This window comes from Rhineura floridana, chromosome 22, assembly GCF_030035675.1.
Source record: "Rhineura floridana isolate rRhiFlo1 chromosome 22, rRhiFlo1.hap2, whole genome shotgun sequence".
In the NCBI taxonomy this organism is placed as follows: Eukaryota; Metazoa; Chordata; class Lepidosauria; order Squamata; family Rhineuridae; genus Rhineura; species Rhineura floridana.
In genome coordinates this window covers 7,235,725-7,256,889 of record NC_084501.1, presented here as the reverse complement: position 1 = coordinate 7,256,889, position 21,165 = coordinate 7,235,725, and the positions used below count along the sequence as shown (strand labels likewise).

The window sequence follows — 21,165 nt, the reverse complement described above, 5'->3', positions numbered from 1 at the left end:
CCAGGATCAATGGGCCTACAGTCTGACTTAGGGCTGCTCCAGACAACCTGCTTGTTGAGCATTCATCCTGATTTGCTTGCAGAAAGCTTAAGCAGAAGTTAGCACTATGGGTAGAAGAGACACACTTACTGTTGTGCCAGTTCCAATGTTGTGCCTCTCTTTTCTGAAAACGGGGGCACACAACACTAGTCAAACCTCGTTCCTTTTTACCGTGAAACCTGGTGGGATTGGCTCGAGTGCATTTTTTTTTGCAGGACTTGGGCGCAACAGCAAGTCTCCCCACTTGTGGTTCCTAGCAACTGGCATTCAGATGCATACAGCCTTCGACAGTAGAAGTAGAACATAGCCAAGGTGGCTAGTAGCCATTAGGGACGGGTGAGAATTTCAATTCAGTTCGCATTTCAAGCAGAATTTCTCAAATCCACACTTTCCGAAACAATAGGAGAACCGAAACACAAGCATCCTTCGAAATTCACTTTTATTAGAATTTTGGGATGCAGTTTGCCAACTAAGCAATATTTATGAAAATGCATATATTAGGGGAAAGTGTGCATAAAAAGGAGTACATGAGTGAAAATAACAGGCAGTAAGGCACGAGGTGATGAGCAATGGCTTGCAAAAATGAGCACCTTTGTCAACACTGCCTACAAAATTGTGTTTGTTTGGAGAAATTCGCACTAAAATAGTGGAGAATTTTCGTGAGGATTTAAAAAGAAAAAACCGCAGATAGAGGACTGAATTTGGGAAAATGAGAAACTGAGAGAACCGAAACAGGCAGATCTTTCCATCCCTAGTAGCCATGGACAGCCTGATACTCCATGAATTTGTCTAATCCTCTCCATCCATTCCCCAGCATACACACACACCACCACCACCACCGATCAGCCCCAGCCAGCATGGCCGAGGGCGCCAGGACGACGGGACTCACAGCAGGGTTTCTGATCTGCGACGCTGCCACCGTCTAACACACCACCCACCACCAAAAAGCAGCATTTCCTCCCTTCTCCCACCCACCCTCCCCACAAACCCAGAGACTGCCAAGTCTCGAATTAAAAGGCCAGGATTGGAAGCCAGAGGGGTTTCAGTTTGGTGTTTTTATTCAATGCCAACACCCTGCCCTCTGACGCAGCGCAAACAGTCAAAACTGTAGCAGGAACAGCAGGGGGTTGGGGAGGGTGTGCTCTGTGCCAAGGGCCCGATTCACCAGATGTGGCAATGCTGGTATAGTCATAGGGTAACGGCAGGGGCTACTCCTGACGGTAAGCGCTTCTCTGTTTCTGCACACACACCCAGCGCAAACGGGGATGCGGGCGGGGTGTGTGTCATAGGCTGCTCTGGCCCCCCTTGGTTTCCGAGAGATGGAAGCTGCGCCAGTTCCAAAAGACGTGGAGAGCGAGAGTCCGTGGTCCCACCACAGGGCGCTAGGCCTTCTGCACAGAATATTTGCCCTTCTGAAGTTGGGAGATGTAGATTTTGGTTTTACTGCCATCCTCCCTACGGAGCCAAACTTCTCCGGTGCTGATGGCGGTGATCACAGCCCTAGAGAAAAGGGATATGGGTCAAGAGAGACTGAACAGAAATGGAGGCTGGGAGAAGGCTGCCTCATACTAGCCCCAACCTCAGCATGGCAGCCATCCAGGCATGTAATCGTCCAGGGTCTCTGGGGTCTAAGACCCTTTACTTTTTCAGGAGCCTGTGTCTCCAGCATATTGTGAGCCAATCAGCATGACTGTATTAGCCACTGAGAAGAGTCTTCTAACATGCTTTCTTGACCTTTCCTACAGATTGGAGACAGAGTGAAAGAAGGGCGAGTCAGCCACTGAGAAGACTCTTCTCGGTAGCTAACACTCTCCCCCTTTCATGCTTATTGGCTCCTAAGCATGTCTAATGTGGGAGAAGGCATTAAAAAGGATCTCATTCTCAACCCCGCAGCCAAAAAAGGGGGAGGGGGTGTGGCTGTGACTAACGAAGGGACCCGGCGCTTCTGAATTTGCCCCCACACTGCTGCAGCCATCCCCAGACGTCATTCCAAAGGAACACAGGAAGCTGCCCTATACCCAGTCAGACCACTGGCCTATCTACTTCAGCACTGTCCATGCTGATTGGCAACAGCTCTCCGGGGAATGAGGCAGGGAGTCCTTCCCAGCCCTACCTGGAGAGGCCACTGGGGATTGAACCCGGGGCCTTCAGCACGCAAAGCAGGCGCTCTGCCACTGAGCCACGGCCCTTCCCCATCTCTCAGGGGGAGATGGGAAGAGGGGCTCATTCCAGCCAGCTGTTGTGAGAACTCGCTCACTTTCAGCCCAAACGGACGTTGCCCTAAGACTGCAGAACCAGGAGGAGGAACACTCTGGCTTCAGCCACTGGCCAGGGCCACCGAGGGGCTGCATCCCCCCCTCCCAGAAAGAACATCATGGAGTAGGGGGAGAACAGCCTGGCCCCTTCCCTCAGCCAAATAAAGGGGAAAGCAATGGTCACTTTCCACCTCTTAAGCCAGTACGGTGCAGTGCTGGACTGGCACCTGGGAGACCAGGGTTCAAATCCCCGCCGGCCATGACACTCGCTGGGTGACTGTCCCTGTCTCAGCCTAACCTACCTGACAGGGTTGTTGAGAGGACAAAATCGGGAGGAGGAGAACCGTGTTTGTACGCCACCTCGGGGAAAAGGAGGGATTATAAATGTACGAAATTAAACATTTCCTTTTGTAGAGCGTGTATGAGGTTGTGCGCCTGCAAGCAGGGACTGTCTTGCCCTTTACATACATGGGCAGTGTACACACACAGCCCTGTCACCAGAGGCCTCTGAATACCAGTCGCTGGAAATAGCAGGAGGGGAGAGTGCTGTTGCGCTCCAGGCCGGCTTGTGGGCATCCCATAACGGCATAGAACAGAGCTTGGACTAGATGGACCACCAGCCTGATCCAGCAGTGCTCCTCTTACATTTCATCTGACTGATTACACAGGAGTGTTGCAAGCTGCCTTGTGCCATCGGTCCATCTAGCTCAGTACTGTCTACACTGACCGCCAGCCGCTCCCCAGGGTTTCAGACAGGGGGTCTCTTCCAGCCCAACCTGGAGATGCCTTTGGGGACTGAACCTGGGATCTTCTGCATGCAAAGCAGCTGCTCTGTCCCTGGGCTCAAGTCCTTTCACAAAGGCATCTGCCTTATATAGAGTCAGACCACTCAACTCAGTATTGCTTACACTGACTGGCAGCGGCTCTCCAGGATTTCAGGCGGGGGTCTCTTCCAGCCTGACCTGGAGATGCCGGGGATGGAAACTGCATGCACAGCAGATGCTCTGCCACTGAGCTCTGGCCTTACGCAAGATGTTCCATTATGGGGTGGGGAGGGAGGCCTGGATCTTGGGTGGCTTCGTCGCCCGTTCGGCCCAGCCTCCGCCTCGTCTTTTTTTAAATCACTCACTGGACAGGTGCCTCGTCCCCAACTCGCAAGGAGATGCTCTGCCCTTTGACGTAGGCCTCGCCTTCGTAGTGAAGCTGGCCGTCTTCACAGTGTGCAGAGAACAGGGTGGGGGACGGCAGCTTCTCGGCCTTCACTGGGCCTGGAGGAAGGAAAGGATATGGGGCAGGAGGGGAGAGTGGAAAAATCAGGGCCGTTGTCTTCCAGGCATCAAGTGAACGCATGCTTATTCACTCAGGGTGCTTTCAAGGAATGCCTCTCCCTGTTTCTCGGGTGCGGGGAACCTCCTGATCTTGCTGAACTGCAGCTCCCATCAACGCGGGCCACTGGGCATACTTGCTGGGGCTGATGGGAGTTGCAGTTCAACCAACATCGGGAGGGCCAAAGCTCCCTCCACCCAGTGGTGGCTGGTGGCTCCGTGTCAGTGGGGCAGTGGAACCCGCTCCGGGTTTTAGTCCGAACTTTCAAGGGGCTGGACAGCTCCTTGAAAGTTCAGACTAAAACCAGGAATGGATTTCACTGTCCCACTGACACGGAGCCACCGCTGCCTCCACTTGCTATATCTGAAGGGATGCCTCTCCCTATACCAGCCCGCCTGTGCCCTTAGATCTGGGGTGGGGATGGAGATTGGGTGGTGACACAAGACAGGGGCTTCTCCGTGGAGGTGCCTTGACTCTGGACGGTCATTTCCAAGAGGTGCACCCTGCGCCAATTCTAGTGACATTCTGGTGCCGGGATAAGACCCACCTGTTTCACCTGGACATATATGAATGGTTAGTTGCTGCTGCAATGTGTATGAACGGATCTAACTGCTGATTATCTGTTCTTGCTATGGATCATTTTTTTGGTTTCATTAATGCTTTATTTTAGTATATTATTATTATTTATTATACTCTTATTTATTTATTAGATGTTTCTTTAACTTTAATTTTGTATTGCTGTCTGTTTTAATTTTGTTCTTACCTGCCCGGGGATTTATATTAAGGACAGATATAAATATAACGAATGAAGTGGGTTGTCTTTTTAAAAAGTATATATGACAATTGCGTTTTTAAAGTTGCATTTGTAGACTGCCCTGGCATAAATATTATGAAAGGGAGTGCATGAATACCGAACTTTTTTTCTCCCCACGGACCACTTGAAAATGACTGAGGGTCTCGGTGGCCCACTTAATGATCTTTCTGCCTCTTGTAGCAATTGTAATGTAATATTCCACAGAATTCAGATTGTAAATACGATAAAACACACTATAAGAAATAAAAGCAGCAACAGATACAATTAAAAATCAATACAAGTGTTTAATGAGACGGGTGTGCCGTCTCCCATCGTCAACCACAAATCCGCAGACACACCGCAGATTACTCGAATGAAGCTTGCGGACCACTGGCGGGCCATGGGCCACAGTCTGGGAATCCCGGCCTTAAATAAAATAAATCCTTGCAAAATAAATAGTCGAGGGGACAGACGTGTGGGGAACTGTTAGAAGGAACAGGAGGAGCCGGCAGAAGGAAAGGGAGGCGGCCCGTTTCAAGTGCTGATAACCACAAGCTGAACTCCCCAAGCAAGCAAAGGGTCTGCTGGGTCCCAGTCGCTGCTCCAGAAATTCAGCAGCGTTTTAAGATGGTCAGGGGCTATTGGATTTTTATCTTCCTTATATGATTTGTGATTGTTTTTTCACTTACTTATTTCCTTTCTCATTACTCCCTTGTGCCTTATTTTCTTGACAGTGGAATATCTTGTTTTTGCGATTTTTGATAACTTTTTGTACTTGATGTGTATTTTATTAATGTTAAATAATTTTTAAAAAAAATCTAAGAAGAAGAAGAAAAAGATGGGCTTCCTGGCCTGGCCAAACCCAGAAAGTGTCCTCAATTCAGATTGCTCCCCCCATCAGAAATGGTGTTGTGGCTTGGCTTTGTGTGGACGCTGCGTGCATCCCAATATCCCAATCCTGCCAGCCGCCGTCAAATAAGCAAATTAGCCTCGTTCTGTTTTGCCCCCCTCATCTGTTTTCCCCTCTAAACTATATTTTCCAAAGAACTGGGCATTGCTGCAGAAAGGACAAGAGGGAGGGCAGGTAGGAAGGGTTAGAGGTTAGGGGCATCCAGGTTGCGGAAGACAATGGGGGTAAGGGTGAGGGCCCCAATTCAGAACCTCCTCTACCTGGCTTCTAAGCGATCGCCATAGTGATCACGGTTTCTAACCATAGAGGCTAGAAACTTGCTTTCAAAAAAACACAACGCAAGATTCTAAGGGATACCAGGTTTCACGCAAAGACATCCAAACACGCACGTGCGCGCACAATCCTGGCTCTGCATATCTCTTCAATGGACCAAGGAGATGGGAGGCTGGCTGCCTGAACCAGAATGCTGTCTCCTTTCAGGCACAGTGAGGGCTCTCTTGGATGGCGGCGGCATGACCTACCCCAGACCACACACCCTTCCTCCCAGCAACAAGGGAGAAAAGAGTAGGACACTTACCTTCCAGTTTCCTCTTCGGAGGGGACACCGCTGCTTTAGCCTGGGAAGAAAGAATGAGACAGTGGGATAGAGAGAGAGAGACCCTCAGTGCCCAGCTCTTCTGCTGCCTATAGCCACAGTTCTATGCTACAATTCCGCAATGCTATAATTTGCCTCTCGTCGAATTGGGAACAGAGCACACTACGAGTCCATGGCTATGGTCTGAAGGCACATGAGGCCAGCACCCTGCTGAAGCTAAACAGGGTCAGGTCTGGTCAGTGCCTGGATGGGAGACCGCCTGGGAACCATATGGAAGCCGCCTTGGGTTTCTACCGTGAAAAGAAAGGCGAGGCATAAATGCAATCAATCAATAAGAGCCGAGCATCACGGTGGGCTCTGCACAGTCCCAGAAGGGACTATATATCCTTGATCGGAACTACAGGAAGCTGCCTCCAACCAAATCAGACCCTGATCCATATCATCCAGGGATGGGGGACCTGTGAACCTTCACGGGTTGTTGGGACTCCCACCCGCCCCAGCCGGCCTGGCCAACAGCCAGGGATGACGGCGTTAGGAGCCCAAATTCTGGAGGGCTTCAGGGTTCCCATCTCTGGTCTACACAGACCGGAAACTGCCTTACACTGAGTCAGACCAATGGTCCACCCTGCTCAGTGTCATCTGCACTGATTGGCAGCCGCTCTCCGGGGTTTCAGACTGGGGTCTCCCCCAGCTTTGCCTGGAGATGCCACTGGGGACCGAAGCGGGGCCTCCTCTATGTGACAACCTTTCATGTACATGTGCTATCATATCTCCCCTCAGTCTTCTCTTCTCCAGGCTAAACATGCCCAGTTCTTTCAGTCTGTCCTCATAGGGCTTTGTTTCCAGTCCCCTGGTCATCCTTGACATCGTCCTCTGAACCTGAACTTCACAGTCCTCGCTGTCCCCACCCCACCCTCGAGAAAGGAAACCCCTTTCTCATAGACTTACCTTTTTGATGGCCGTCCAGTCCTCCATGATATCCATGTCGTGCAACATGTAGACGATATACGGACGTAGGAGAGGCGAGTTAAGGGGGAGGCGTCTCAACAGCAGCAACCACGATCAAGTCGGCCTGGGGTTTTAATGGCCGTCACAGCAGCTGTCTGTGTGACAGAAAACTGCCTTGTCCTCTGGGCCAAGACACTGTCACCTACTCTGCTCCTAGATCTGATCGGGGGCGGGGGAACAGGAGGGAAGAGTGCTTCACGGGGTGGGTGGGTTGCTCTTTATCAAGGGCAAAACAGCCACGGATATCAGCTGGAATGTACAGAAATTTCATTTTAAGGCCTTTCCCCCTCTTCCTTCCCACCCTTTTCCCCTTGTGTGCCATGCCTTTTTAGACTGCAAGCCTGAGGAAGGGACTGTCTTAATATTGATTTTTGGAAGCTACTCAGAGAGCCTTTTTTTTTTTTTTGGCTAAAGGTTGGGGTACAAAGTGCTGTAAATAAATAAAGGCTGCCTTTGTACCCACTTTCCAGAAAGAATTTTGGGCAGCTGTTTCAACCCTTTCCCTCACCCCTGCATGAGGAGCTGTTGCAAAGCCGCTCTGTCCAACTTTGCGTCTGTTCACTGCGAACTGATCATCAACACCTCCTCTAAGGCAAAACCATCGGGGGGGGGGGGCTGGGGGTGCACAGAAAGGATATCAGACACCAGCGGCACTTTCTTCCTCTTGCCAGGCCGGAGCGGGTCCCATTCCTTTGAGCTGTGTTTTGGTCGAAGTTTGTCATCCCACCATTCTAGGGGATAAAACAAGGGAGAACCCCCCCCCCCATTAAAAAAGGGAAACTCAGCACTGTGGGCCATCGGCGCTCCACAGATCACTAAGTATTCAATGACTACTCCCGCTTCCCTGAGAATTCTGGGAGCTGCAGGTTCTGCAAAGAAAGTTGGGGATCTCCCAGAAAAGGCGTCTCAGCACCTTGGGCAAACTACAGTTTCCAGGAACTCTGGTGGGATGGGAAAATGTGGCATCTTCAGGGGCTACATAAAATGTTACATCCTGTATTTGGCACCTGGACTGCAGGTTCACCACCTGTGGGTCAAGGCCATCTTTACTAATAATAAAAAAGCCTTGGTGCAGCTATCATTTATTCTGCCAATTTGCCCATAGCATCAACATCTCAGAAGCCAGACAGTCAGCACGTTACCGAAAGCAGAACGATTCTGCCAATTTGCCCATAGCATCAACATCTCAGAAGTCAGACAGTCAGCACGTTACCGAAAGCAGAACGTGGCAACTTTCCACTCCAGCACAGGGCAAGACACAGCTTGGCTGCAGCAGCTAGCTGATATCTAATTACATTCTTGTAAGACAGGAAAACGTCCTCTGTGGGGAAGAGTCTAGAGCAAGGCATCATGGGAAATCGCATAGCTGGCAACACCCATAATAATAGGTTTTTTAAAAAAAGAATCTCCGAACCTCAGAAGAGCCCGGCTCCTGGATCAGGCCAATGGGCCATCTAGCCCAACACCGGATTCTCACAGTGGCCAACCAGATGTCCCAGGGGGAAGGCGCGCATGCAGGACATGAACACAACAGCGCTCTCTCCTCTTGCGATTCCCAGCAACTGGTATGCAGAAGCATGTGGCCTCCAACCGTGAGATGAGAGCATGGTCATCATAGCCGCCTTCTCCTGAATTTGTCTAACCCTCTTTTAAAGCCATTCAGGTTGATGGTCATCACCGCCTTTTGCAGGAGCAAGTATAGTTTAACTATGCGCTGAGTGAAGGAGGACTTTCGTCTGTCCTGATTCTCCCAACATTCAGCTGCGTATGAATGCACGACTACCTACATATATTGTATAATTCATTGTTCTAACTTGCACTGGGACCTTATGGTAAAGCGTACGTGTGTGAGAAACCTAGAATGAATGAGTGAAACATATGAGCCTGGGTCGAATATGCTGAGGCTGATGGGAATTGTAGTTCAGCTACATCTGGAGAGTCAATGTTTTCCCATACCTGCAGTAAGCACATTCCCAATCCCTTTTCTAGAGCTGGGGAACCCAAGACCCTCCAGATGCTGTTAGAATCATAGAATCGTAGAGTTGAAAGGGGCCTTGAAGGCCATCGGGCCCAACCCCCTGCTCAATGCCGGACTCAGTGTTGGACTCCAGCGCCCATCAGTCCTAGCTCTCATGAATAGTCAGGGAAGATGGGAGTTTGCAGTCCAGCAATGTCTGGAGAGCCAATGGTTCCCCACACCTTGGGAGTTGAACATCCAGTTGGGCCCCCACCCCAGTCCTTTTGGAAGAAGCTACTTCCCTTGTAATAGAGTGGAGAGGGATTCTGTTATTTCTATTTCTGCCTGCCTTGACCCACCCTCCAGCCCAGGAAGCCTTCAAGTGCAGCTTCTTTCAGAAGACTTTCTGGCCCTTTGGGTTCAACTATAAGGGTCAGGGAGATAGAAGAGATTTTTATATCAGCTTGGGGGCTAGCCTTTAAATATTTTTGCTTTAGCTATATTGTTGAGCTTTATGCTCATTTATACTTTGATGTATATTTTTTTTCTTAATGTTGTGGTGATTATACTTTTTATTATGTACTGTTGTGCTGCAGCCTTTGGACTGTTTGTGTGAACCGTTTTGAACACATATGTATTTGTGGAAAGTGCGGTATATTAACAACAACAACAACATAAGAACATAAGAAGAGCCTGCTGGATCAGGCCAGTGGCCCATCTAGTCCAGCATACTGTTCTCACAGTGGCCAACCAGGTGCCCGGGGGAAGCCCGCAAGCAGGACCCGAGTGCAAGAACACTCTCCCCTCCTGAGGCTTCCAGCAACTGGTTTTCAGAAGCATGCTGCCTCTGACTAGGGTGGCAGAGCACAGCCATCATGGCTAGTAGCTATTGACAGCCCTGTCCTCCATGAATTTGTCTAATCTTCTTTTAAAGCCATCCAAGCTGGTGGCCATTACTGCGTCTTGTGGGAGCAAATTCCATAGTTTAACTATGCGCTGAGTAAAGAGGTACTTCCTTTCGTCTGTCCTGAATCTTCCAACAACAACAATAATAATAGAGGTTCCTGGCTGCCCTTCCTGAGAATAGCTCTCCTTTAGTTATCAACTGGGGAAGGTCAATGCCTGCCCTAATGGGTGCGTGTCTCAAAACTAGCAGGGTGAACTTGGGGGAGGGAGAGAAGAGTGGGTCAGAATTCAGGAGAGCCAAGGCAATCACGGCCAGCCTAGAGACAGGGCAACGGCAGAACCTGCCTCACGGAAGAGAAGGCTATTATGGCTACTAGCCACAATGACTATGTTCTGCCTCTGCTGTTGAAGGCAATATGTCTCTGAATGCCAGTTGCTGGGAATCACAAGTGGAGAGTTGCTGCTGCACCCAGTCCTGCTTCCGGGCTTCCCATTGGGGCCTCTGGATGGCCACCGTGAGAACAGGATGCTGGACTAGATGGGCCCATTTGCTTGATCCAGCAGGGCTCTTTTTGTGTTCATAGCAGGGCCGGTACTGTCTACTCCGACTGGCAGCAGCTCTCTGGGGTTTCAGGCAAAGGAGGGTTTCTGCTCCCACCTGCTTTCTGATTCTTTTTATCCGAGGATTGAATCTGGGACCTTCTGCATGCAAAGCAAGTGTTCTGGCACTGAGCTATGGTCCCTCCCCTAACAGGGACAGGGTTTGCTTGCAGGCAGAGGCAGGAAGGAGGCAGAACGCTTCTGGACTGACCTGAGGTGAGGCCCACACTGTGCCTGTCGTCCTCCAAGCGCTGGATCCGTTCCAAAAGGCGTTCCTGAAGCGTGTCGAACAGCAGCAGCTTCTCGCTCTGGGTCAGGAGCAAAACAACATCCGTTTATTTATTTGTGCAGCCGACATGCCACTTAGTATAACAACATCTCTAAGTGCTTCAAGCAAATGATAATAAGAAAATCACAAGCAAAAAATGAATACATATCAAAAGTGCAGTTAAAAATCCAATACAAGAGATGCGAAGCAAATTAAGGGCCAGGGAAAGCCAGATGAAAACAAGCAAATCCCACCACCGTGGGCACCGCTTGGATTGCACAAGGAAGGATGTTCCATAGGGTTGGTGCCACTCCAGAGAACGCCCTCCTTTTGTGACATCACAAGATGACAATTCATCCAATTAACATATATTAAAAAAAGGTAAAGGTGTCCCCGCACTTATAGTGCGAGTCGTTTCCGACTCTTAGGGTGACGTCTTGCGACGTTTATTAGGCAGACCGTATATATGGGGTGGGATTGCCAGTTCCTTCCCCGGCCTTTCTTTACCCCCAGCGTATGGTACTCATTTTACCGACCATGGATGGATGGAAGGCTGAGTGGACCTCGACCCCTTTTACCGGAGATTCAACTTCCTCCTTCCGTTGGAATCGAACTCCGGCCGTGAGCAGAGCTTCGGCTGCGTTACCGCCGCTTACCACTCTGCGCCACGGTGGATCTTCTAACATATATTAGACTTGCTTTATTTATCGGGTAGTTTATTTCAACAAGTCTATGCTTACTGTTTAGCATTCAGGATACACAAAGATATTGCCATTTGCGTTCCCCTTCCCTCCCCCCCTGTTTTGAAGCCCCTGCTGCCTTGCATCAGTTGCACTGGGTAGATAAGTAGCTTTTGGGGATTTTCTTCTTTTTTGCAGGAAGCTTGATGCAACTTTACACTACCTTGGCATGCAGTGGGGCCCCTTCAAGACATACCATGAGTCTGTGTGAGTCACTATCACTGTTATAGGATCAGGGGTTTCACAAGATAGACAGGACAGAAGGCTGAGCAAGGGGTCACCAACGTGGTGCCTTCCAGACGTCCTTGGACTCCCAACTCCCACCAACCCTTTGTCAACATGGCCCATGGCCAGGGATTATATAGTCCAACAACATCTGGAGGGCAACATGTTGACTTCCTCTGGGCTAAATGCATCTCTCCCATTTCCTTCATCACCACCAAGTTCGTGCCAAGCGGGGATCTGAAGTGGGATCTTCCTAATATTAAAGACCTGTCAAAGACAGAGAATTAGTCCAGCGCTGACTGACCCCTGCTAGAATAACTATCAGCTACAATGGGGGGGGGGATGAGAACCCAGACTTTGGAAAAATTGATTATTAAAATTGGGAATATTCTACATACGGGCAAGCCAACAAATATGGTACGAGTCAAAGAGGGATAATTTTTTGTGTGGGAAAATGGAGCGTTTTCATAATGTATTGGTGCAATGAGGTCGAGGAGATTGCAGACCTCTGCACATGATTGGCAACATTGTGAAATCTGTGTGCTTTGATTAATAAATACCTTTGGGCCTGCCTCTTCCCACATGAACCTACCCAGACCCTGCTTTTGTTATCTGAGGCCTTTCTTCATGTGCCCCCCTCTGAGGGAGGTACGGAGGGTGGCAATATGGGATTGGGACTTCTCAGTGGTGGCTCCCCGACAGCGGAATGCTCTCCCCAGAGAGATGCACCTAGCTCCATCGCTATCACTTTAGGCACCAGGTGAAGACGTTTTTATTCGCCTAGGCATTTTGCTCATAATTGGGGTTCGCCTTTTGGGGTAGGATATGTCCTTTTTATGTCATTGCAGGATGAGTGCTTTGAGTTAATAATGTTCCTTTATCTCTCCATGTATTTAAAATTTGGTATTGTATGCTTTTAAAAAAATAACACTTTGAGACAAAAGTTTTGTAGCAAGCAACTAACAAGTAATAATAAATTAACTGGGAAAGCGCTGTAGGTCAGTGATGCAAGCACAAGGTCCCAGGTTCAGTCCCCAAAGGCGTCTCCAGGTAGGGCTGGGACAGAAGCCCTGGAGAGCCACTGCCAGTCAGTGTGGACAGCACTGATCTAGATGGTTTGACTCAGTATAAGGCACCTTCCTACGTTTCTATGTAATCGGAAATAACACCACAACGGAAATTTACTGATTGTTTGTACACTCGGCCGATTGTTTTATGTATGCTAGAATGTAAACTAAATAATATATTCATGTAAATAGGAGTGGAAAAACAAAAGGAAATAGACAGCATTACAATAAAAGCGTCACAACGGCCCATAAACAGACCCAGCAAAACTTCAGCTGCAGACAACCCTTGTCAATAAGCAGCAGGATATTTACAGCAATCTGTCAAATGGCCAAGGGAAGAGAGAGGTTTTGAGCTGGTGCCGGAAGAATACTGATGATGGCCCCAGGCGGACCTCCCTGGGGAAAGCGTTCCACAAGGAGGGAGCAACGACTGAAAAGGCCCCTCTCCCTCGCAGCCACCCTATGAACCTCGCTGAGAAGAGGCATGTGGGAGGGGACCTCAGATGAAGACTGAAGGGGCCAGGCAGGTTCACATTAGGAGAGGCGCTCCAAAGGATGTTGGGGTCCGAGCCGCACAGGGGCTTTGGAAGTTGAAGCTAGGTCTTTGAATTGGTCTTGTGCATCAGGGGTTAGGAGCAGGGGTTATGGGGGGTCACAGACTCCTTGCTTTTTTAGGAGCAAGGTCCCAGTATACGAGCCAATCAGCATGAAAGGGGAGCCTGTTAGCCTCTGGGAAGAGTCTTCCCGCTTGGCTAACAACATGCTTTCTTGTCCTTTCATGCTGACTGGAGCCAATCAGAGTGAAAGAAAGTGAGTCAGTCACTGGAAAGATTATTCTCAGTAGCTAATATACGCCTCCCCTTTCATGCTCATTGGCTCCTAGAGTAAGTAAGAAGTGAGCTTCATGGCAAAGTACCTTGGTCTCCCAAATCCTAGTCGCACACTATTATAGATAGATAAGATGGATAGATAGATAAGATGGATAGATAAGATGGAAAGATAGGTAGGTTGGTTAGATTAGATTAGATTAGATTGACAGATAGGTAGGCAGGTAGGTAAGTTTAGATAGATAAGATGGATAGATAGGTAGGTAGGTAGGTTAGTTTAGAGAGAGAGAGAGAGGTTAGATAGGTGGGTGATGGGTGATAGATAGATAGAGATATAGATGTGCAGAGTGTTTCAGCACTCTGAGCTGTGTGTGTGCCAGTGTGTGTATTTACCTTTCAAGCAGGCTTTTACCATGCATTTGGATCACTGAAACTTAAGACTTAGTAAAATAAGAAAAGCTACTTTATTTATAGAAATACACAGCAGATAGAAAGGCATACCTAGTTCTAAGTAACTAACTAAGCTAGAGGCGCAATGCCCAGATGTGGGTATTGCCCTCATGGCTCAGGAGAGAGAGCAAAGACAAAGATGTCTCCTCTATCCTCGGGCAGTCGAAGAAGATGACAAAGGGAGGAGGGGCAGGTCTGCTTCCCTGAGCATATCAGTTTACAATGGAAGGAAGTTAGGTAGAGAAGAGCACAGGTAAAGGTAGGCAAGCCTAGCCAGCTGGAGGACCCTAACTCTACCTTCCTTCTGGAACATAAACAAAAGAACCCAAACAGGAGTTGCTCTTGCCCCACTTCCAACACACACTTGCCTTCATTTCAGAACTCTTAAAGTCAAACTGCTTCTGGCACCGTTTAGCCCCCAGACAGAGAGAGACTGAGGGTGGGGGGAAGCCTATGCACACAGCAGTTTTATTCTGGTTCTGTAATTGCAGAAGAGACCATGAATCCTAGGGGCGTGGTTGTTAGGAGGCTTGCTGTGACTATCAAAGACACTGCACTTCTGAATTTGCCACTACACTACTGGTTGTTGGAGGGGGGGGACATGTTTCAGCCCAAGGGCCACATTCTCTTGTGGACAACCATCCATTGACCACATCCCAGTGATGGGCAAGGCCAGAGAGGAAAGCAAGCAGAGGACTGGATACGACTCTGACCTTTGTACAATAGACTACGTTCCAACCACACAAATGCTAGCGGTTTCTACACACGCACAACTTTCCGTCTTCCATTCAGGAAAGGAAGAGGAATGATCACAGTTCATGGGCACATTCCGGACAGGCAAAGAGCATTCAAGGAGGGTGTGGAGCAAGGACTGGTGAGGGGTGTGACCTTGAAAAGGGACAGGGCCTAGGGAACGTCCCAAGAGCCACATTGAGAGGCCTGGAGGGCCACATGCAGTCTCCACCCCCGTCCCGGGAGTTCATGCGGTGGATCAAGGGCATATTTGTGAAAAGGTTGATCAGGGCAGCATTTGAAGAAAAAGAACCAAAAATGGATTAGCTCCCCTTCAGCTCATCTTTCAGCAAGTGAAAAGGAAGGGCCTTTTCCCATGGCACCCTCACACCAGTTATGCAATTATGCTGGTCAGCAGGAAGCATCGCTCAGGCATCTCACAGAGGAACACAATGGTTGGTTTGCTAATTATTGTTTGCCAAGCTGATTGTGTATCCTACAAGCTCACACATGCCAAACTCCTCCATAGGAGTTTTTTAGTTTTTCATCCTAGAGAGCCAACAAAGTGGAGAATGGTCTGTCTGCAGATGAAATCACCTTCCCCATAAATATGGGCGAAGTCATTGTAGAGCCCCCCAAATAGCCAAACACTCCTTCTCAATGGTGGCTAGATTCTGCTCCCTGGGTAACAGCTTCTTACTGAGATAAGCAACAGGATACAAATCTCCCTCTGCATCAGCTTGCATCAAAGCACAGCCAATTCTGACCTCAGATGCATCAGTTTAAACCACAAAGGTGCATCAAAATCAGGTGCTCTCAGGATAGGATACTGCACCAATAAAGCCTTCAAAGCCTCGAATGCTTGTTGACAACAATCAGACCATTCTGAAATCTCTGGAGACTCAACTCCTCCTGGCTCCTTCTTATCCACACACTGAACTGGGGCAACCATAGGGGCCTTAGGATGCGCTCCAGTGGGCTTTCTATTCAGCTTGGGACACTGGCGCTTGACATGTCCTGTTTTGTGGCAATTAAAACAAATAACATGAGTCTGGGAGGTAGAAGGAACTTGGAGGGCTCTTGCCCTCCCCAGGACCTTTTGGTTGGTTCCACGGCTTCCTCTTCCCGTCAGCTGTCTTATCAGGTCAGCTGTCCTTGAAGTCTCCCGGCTTCTTAAAAAACAGAGGCTGTTGACTCTCCCCACCACGTTCCCGGTGGGCGGCTAATTGATCTGCCAAAAGGCCTGCAGCATGTAAAGCCCTAACAGAGATAGCCAAGTCTCTGGGCAGCAACTTGTAAAACCTCTCCCTGGCAATTCAGTCACGCACCTGCTCTCAGGTCATTGCTCCTGTGGGTTCCAGCCACAAACCCAGGGCCTTTCCAGTGAGCGAAGCTGCAGCTGAAAAACGTTCTTTGCCAAGTCTCACATTTAAGGCGACATGCCTCTGCAGACAAGGCAAAATGTTCACCGGCCAGGCCATATAAGTAATCATAGTCATCTGCCTGCTCTCTGGACAGAATGCTCATCAACTGACGCAACTCTCCAGTAGCCTGTGTTCTCAACACCCGCTTCCAATGGTGCCTATTGGTCTGTGCAAGCCTGTTCAAAAATCTGGAAGTAAGCCTGAACCTCCTCCCCAGGATGAAAAACTGGGAACAGCTTCTTATTAATATTCTCAAGGCTATCTTGGGATCGTCTCTGCTCTCAGTCACATCGTTCCCATTCGCAATCTCGATGGCCTCGTTCATGATCCCAGCCCTGCCTAGCCTTACTCCATTTGCCTCATTAGGAAGTCCTGCATCCTGGCTGGCTAGTTGTCCAAGGCATTTCCCAACAATGGTTGATTCCCTCCACTCCACCATCTAAGGCGTGAAACTGCGATGGGTCTCCCTCCTGCCTTCCATCTCCAGCTGATAACACCAGCTGCTGTGGAGTTCCACTTCCTTCTCCTTCCAAGCTGAGCCCTGTCTCCAAGAATGGAGGGCTGAAACTGCCATCGCTGCTCAGAGCAGCCTCAACTTCCTCAGCTGCTGCTTTTGACCTAGTCTTAGCCATCCTAACTATCCAAAATAACAAGCCGTCTGTGTCGAAGTCTCATGTTACAACCAATTACTCTAGCACTTAAAGGAAGTCAATGCACTTTGCACAGCAGTGCGTTTACTTGGAAACGAATGACCTCAAATCCCAACCACTTGCCAACATGTCAAATGATCCGGAGTCCAATTCCCTAACCCCAGAGCAATTGTCCCCGGCCAGACACTCCCCCTGCCCTCCTTACCAGGGCTGAGTTAAACCCAACCCAACCCTGTAAGGTGGGTAGACTGCCACCACCCCTTAACCTGAGTTAAGGGAAACTCAGAGCACCAATGGACTGGCAGAGTTTCCCAAGAGCAACAGCCAAACCGGACATGCACTGCTCTGGAGCCTCCATCCAAACCCAATTCAGTAGTCAGCAGCTTTGTGGTCAAGGTACGGGTTTCAGAGCCACAGCTGCCAAGTAACACGTCAGGAAGTATGAGGTGGTTTATTAGTTAAAATATAAGTGTATATAAAAAGAGCAGCATACAATTCCTCCAAGCCAAACACTCTTCAACAGTTAGGCATAGTCAACATTTATACAAAAATACAACAAGAGGGTTCCGCATCGACATAAAATAACAAAACTTACCTAACCTAAGCTAAATACCCCAGACAGGAAAGTATAAGAGTCAGTCCCCTTGGCTCCTTATACCAACAGACATCACATAGGCAAGTCAAGACGGAATGGGGCAACTAGCTGAAGGATAGCCCCTCTCTGATGGGGATTTGCCCAGCAGCAGCGAGAGGCCCAATTAGCTAATCATGACACCTTCTGATGATGGAATAGCCCAACGGTTCACTGCAAGGGTAAGCCTGCTAATTTATGGCTACTCAGGCCTCCTGACCTTGGTACCAGGCAGTACAGATAAGATACAGTTGCCTGCCTTTTAGACCAACACGCTGCAACTGGACTGTATGAGATGCCCTAAATTTTCCCAGCTTAAAGCATCCCAGAAACCTATCCAGGATATTCCCGACAATCCCTCCAGGCTGAGCCATTTTATTTTGGCCAACCTTAGCTGTTCTTGACAAGACAGGACCAAAAAGAAAATATTTGTTATTTCACTTTTACATTTTGTAGTAAAAGACTTTCTGCAAAGGAGGGGTTTTTTTCTGCCTCCCACCACCACCAGCCCCCAACGTCTGTTTAGAATCCAATCTGAATTCATGATCTTGGTTCCTTGTTTAAATTTCGTGTGTCCATTTGTGTCCAGTGGGTGTGCAAAAGTGTTCACACTAGTATGCGTTTGTGCTGGAATTGCTTTTTTAAGATGTTTTTAAAGTTGTTGTTTTTCTAAAAAGATGCTTTTGTTTTAATATGTTTTAAAGTCTTTTGTTTTCAAGATGTTTTGGAGTGTTTTTGTCTGCTACCCTGGGCTCCCCCTGGGAGGAAGAGACAGAGGCAGAGGCAGAGGCAGAGAGACAGATATTACTTTAAAAATGCCTTCCCACGCACTTTGAATGTACTTGAAATATATGCCATGGATGCGACACTCCCACCAGAGAGTCTGTCCATATGCTTGTCTTTGTAAGAACATAAAAAGTTGCCTTATACAGAGTCAGGCCATGGGTCTATCTAGCTCAGTATTGCCGACACTGACTGGCAGTGGACCCTCCCTCCCTTCCCTCTCCCATGTGATTTTGAGATTCTCCTTTCTCTCCTGAGAAGGAGCGACGTGAAGCAGGACCCTTTGGCCCACACCTCCCCAAGATTTTGAAAAGAGCAACAAAGGAATAAGAAGGGAAGGGGTGAGGTGAGCCTCTCACCTCCAGGTGTTGCTGGGCTCCCTGCAGCTCGCACCGATGCTTGTGGTGAATCACCTCCAGGCAGAAACCTCGGTAGATCCCTGCAGAAAGGCAAAGCATCGGAGATGGAGCAGAAGTCCCGGTCTTCCGAAGCTCAACCCAAACCAGCACTCAGCCCCTGAGCTTATTTTCAACACCAGAGACCAGCCACGGAAGAGAGTGCCTCTGAAATGCACCTGTCTCTTTTGCAATGCAGCCTGTCCCACTTACACAAGAAAAGCCTGGCTGGTGGATCTAGGCCAGCATCCTGTTCTTGCAGCGGCCGACCAGATGCCCCAATAGGAAGCCCCAAAGCAGGAGCTGCGTGCAAGAGCATTCCCCCCTCCTGCGGTTTCCACCAACTAGTATTCGGAAGCATCCTGCCTCTGACTGTGGAGGCAGAGCATGGCCATCATGGCTGGTAGCCACTGATAGCCTTATCCTCCCAGAATTTGTCAAATCCTCTTCTAAAGCCATCCAACTTGGAGGCTATCATTCCCTCGAGTGGGAGCAAATTCCATAGTTTAACTATGCACCGTGTGAAGAAGACCTTTCTTTCGTCTATCCTGAATCTTCCAACGCTCAGCTTCGTTGGATGTCCACAAGTTCTAGTGTTAAGAGAGAGGGAGAAAACCTTTTCTCTGTCCACTTTCTCCGTGCCATGCATGATTTTATACACTTGTATCATGTCGCCTCTGACTCTCCTTTTCTCTAAACTAAGAAGCCCCAAATGCTGCAACCTTTCCTCGAAGGGAAGTTGCTCCATCCCCTTGATCATTCTGGTTGCCCTCTTCTGAACCTTTTCCAATTCTACAATACCCTTTTTGATTACAATTTTTGAGCCTAGTATTCAGAGGTATCCTAGCCATTGATAGCCTTATCCTCCATGAATTAGTTTAATCCTCTTTTAAAACCAAACTACGCCTGCTATCAGCAGGGTAGGGCTTCCAGGGAAACACAACCCCTCTCCCTGCCTTACCATAAAGTCCCAGGGTTACAACAATCAAAGATACCACTGGAAAACCAAAAGAGTTACATCCAACTAAGCCAGTGTGGCGGAGTGGTTAATGTTGGACTAGGACCTGGGAGACCAGGGTTCAAATCCCCACTCAGCCATGAAGCTCACTGGATGACCTTGCGCCAGTCACTGCGTCTCAGCCTAACCTACCTCACAGGGTTGTTGTGAGGATAAAATGAGGAGGGGTAGAACCACGTAAACCACCTGGAGCTTCTTGGAGGAAAAGAGGGATATGGCAAAATAAATAAACAACAACATCACACTCAGAACAGACACATTGAAATTCATGACAAACCTAAGCCCATCAATATCAATGGATCTTCTCTGAGTATGACTTAGTTGGATGCAACCCAAATAAAATTTTATACACTTCTATCCAAATGTTATACATTCCAAGGAATCAGCCCAAATTTGATGAAACAGGTGGGTCCCCCAAAACATCAAAGGCCAGGGTAAAGATACAGCGACGAATGAACAATGGAGATTCTAGACTAGTGGTTCCCAACCGTTTTTCTCCCATGGACCACTTGAAAATTCCTTGGTGGAGTTGTCATGGTCTTGGTGGATCATGATTTTTCTGCCTGTTCCAGCAATTGCAACACGTTGTATGATTTTTAATTATATATTTATTCCTCCTTTTATATACAATATAAGAAATTTTTAAAAGATAAAAACTCAATTAAAAATCAATATGAATACAAATGGTGAGACATGTGCCATCTCCTATCTTCAGTTGAAATGAGAAACTGGGCAAGTAGTATGCTAACTCAAGTATTAGAAATATGTAAATTTGTATGATTTAATAGTTGTCTCCATAAACGTTAACTAAAACCACTATCTTCATCACATAACATATGAAGATGGAAGGTTTGCATAATCTGTTGTGTGCATATACATCTAGACATTTTGAAGAAAATTGGCTGGTATATAAGGAAATGATTCAATCAGAAAGGCTCATAAAAAGGAGTGAACGCATCTACTGACTAGCCCTAGTTTTCAAGATTAAGACAGACAATATATAACATAGGCTATAATAACTACAGTTAGGACCTAAAAGGAGCCCATTATTATACAGCACAACTTTTCAACAGTGATCACTGACGAAGACCTGATACAGGTCGAAACATGTATGGTCTTTTGTCAAGTTGACCTTTTATGCAGACAGCAGATTGTGGACGTTATGCAAACCTTCCATCTTCACATGTGATGACATTTGTTATGTGATGAAGATAGTTGTTTTAATTATATTTTATGGTGTCAACCCTGGGCTCCTGTTGGGAGGAAGGGCGGGATCTAAATCAAATAATAAATAAATAACCAATACAAATTTACATAGTGTATTTCCAATACTTGAGTTAGCGCGCTACTTGCCAAATTTTGTATTTCAGCTTTTGTAAAGGTTGGGTTTCGATGCTTTGGTAGTGTGCTCCATCTCCCACCTTCAACCACCAGTCCAAAGAACATGCCATGGGCCACCTGATGACACTCATGGACCACTGGTAGTTTGTGGACTGCGGTTTGGGAACCTCTGGGCTAGACGCACCTCTCTTAGAAATGGACCACAGCCCCATGCCAGGACCCGGA

The 21,165-nt window shown here is 48.2% G+C and overlaps 1 protein-coding gene across 6 annotated transcripts in view; it reads right to left on the bottom strand.

Moving 5' to 3' along the window:
- Positions 1 to 1,079: 1,079 nt before the first annotated feature.
- Positions 1,080 to 21,165, bottom strand: part of BRMS1 (BRMS1 transcriptional repressor and anoikis regulator) — a 34,698-nt gene continuing 14,612 nt past the window's right edge. For 3 of the 6 annotated variants that reach the window (XM_061606384.1, XM_061606383.1, XM_061606386.1), the window contains exons 5-11: positions 18,546 to 18,625; positions 10,601 to 10,697; positions 7,565 to 7,657; positions 6,867 to 6,931; positions 5,901 to 5,940; positions 3,424 to 3,562; positions 1,080 to 1,539 (exon numbers count right to left, since the gene is read on the bottom strand). In XM_061606384.1, the coding sequence (XP_061462368.1) occupies positions 1,422 to 1,539; positions 3,424 to 3,562; positions 5,901 to 5,940; positions 6,867 to 6,931; positions 7,565 to 7,657; positions 10,601 to 10,697; positions 18,546 to 18,625 (632 nt within the window). In that variant the 3' untranslated portion in view covers positions 1,080 to 1,421. Of the gene's footprint in view, positions 1,540 to 2,596; positions 2,655 to 3,423; positions 3,563 to 5,900; positions 5,941 to 6,866; positions 6,932 to 7,564; positions 7,658 to 10,600; positions 10,698 to 18,545; positions 18,626 to 21,165 lie in introns of all 6 variants that reach the window. The other 3 variants (XM_061606387.1, XM_061606388.1, XM_061606389.1) reach the window with 3 other exon arrangements.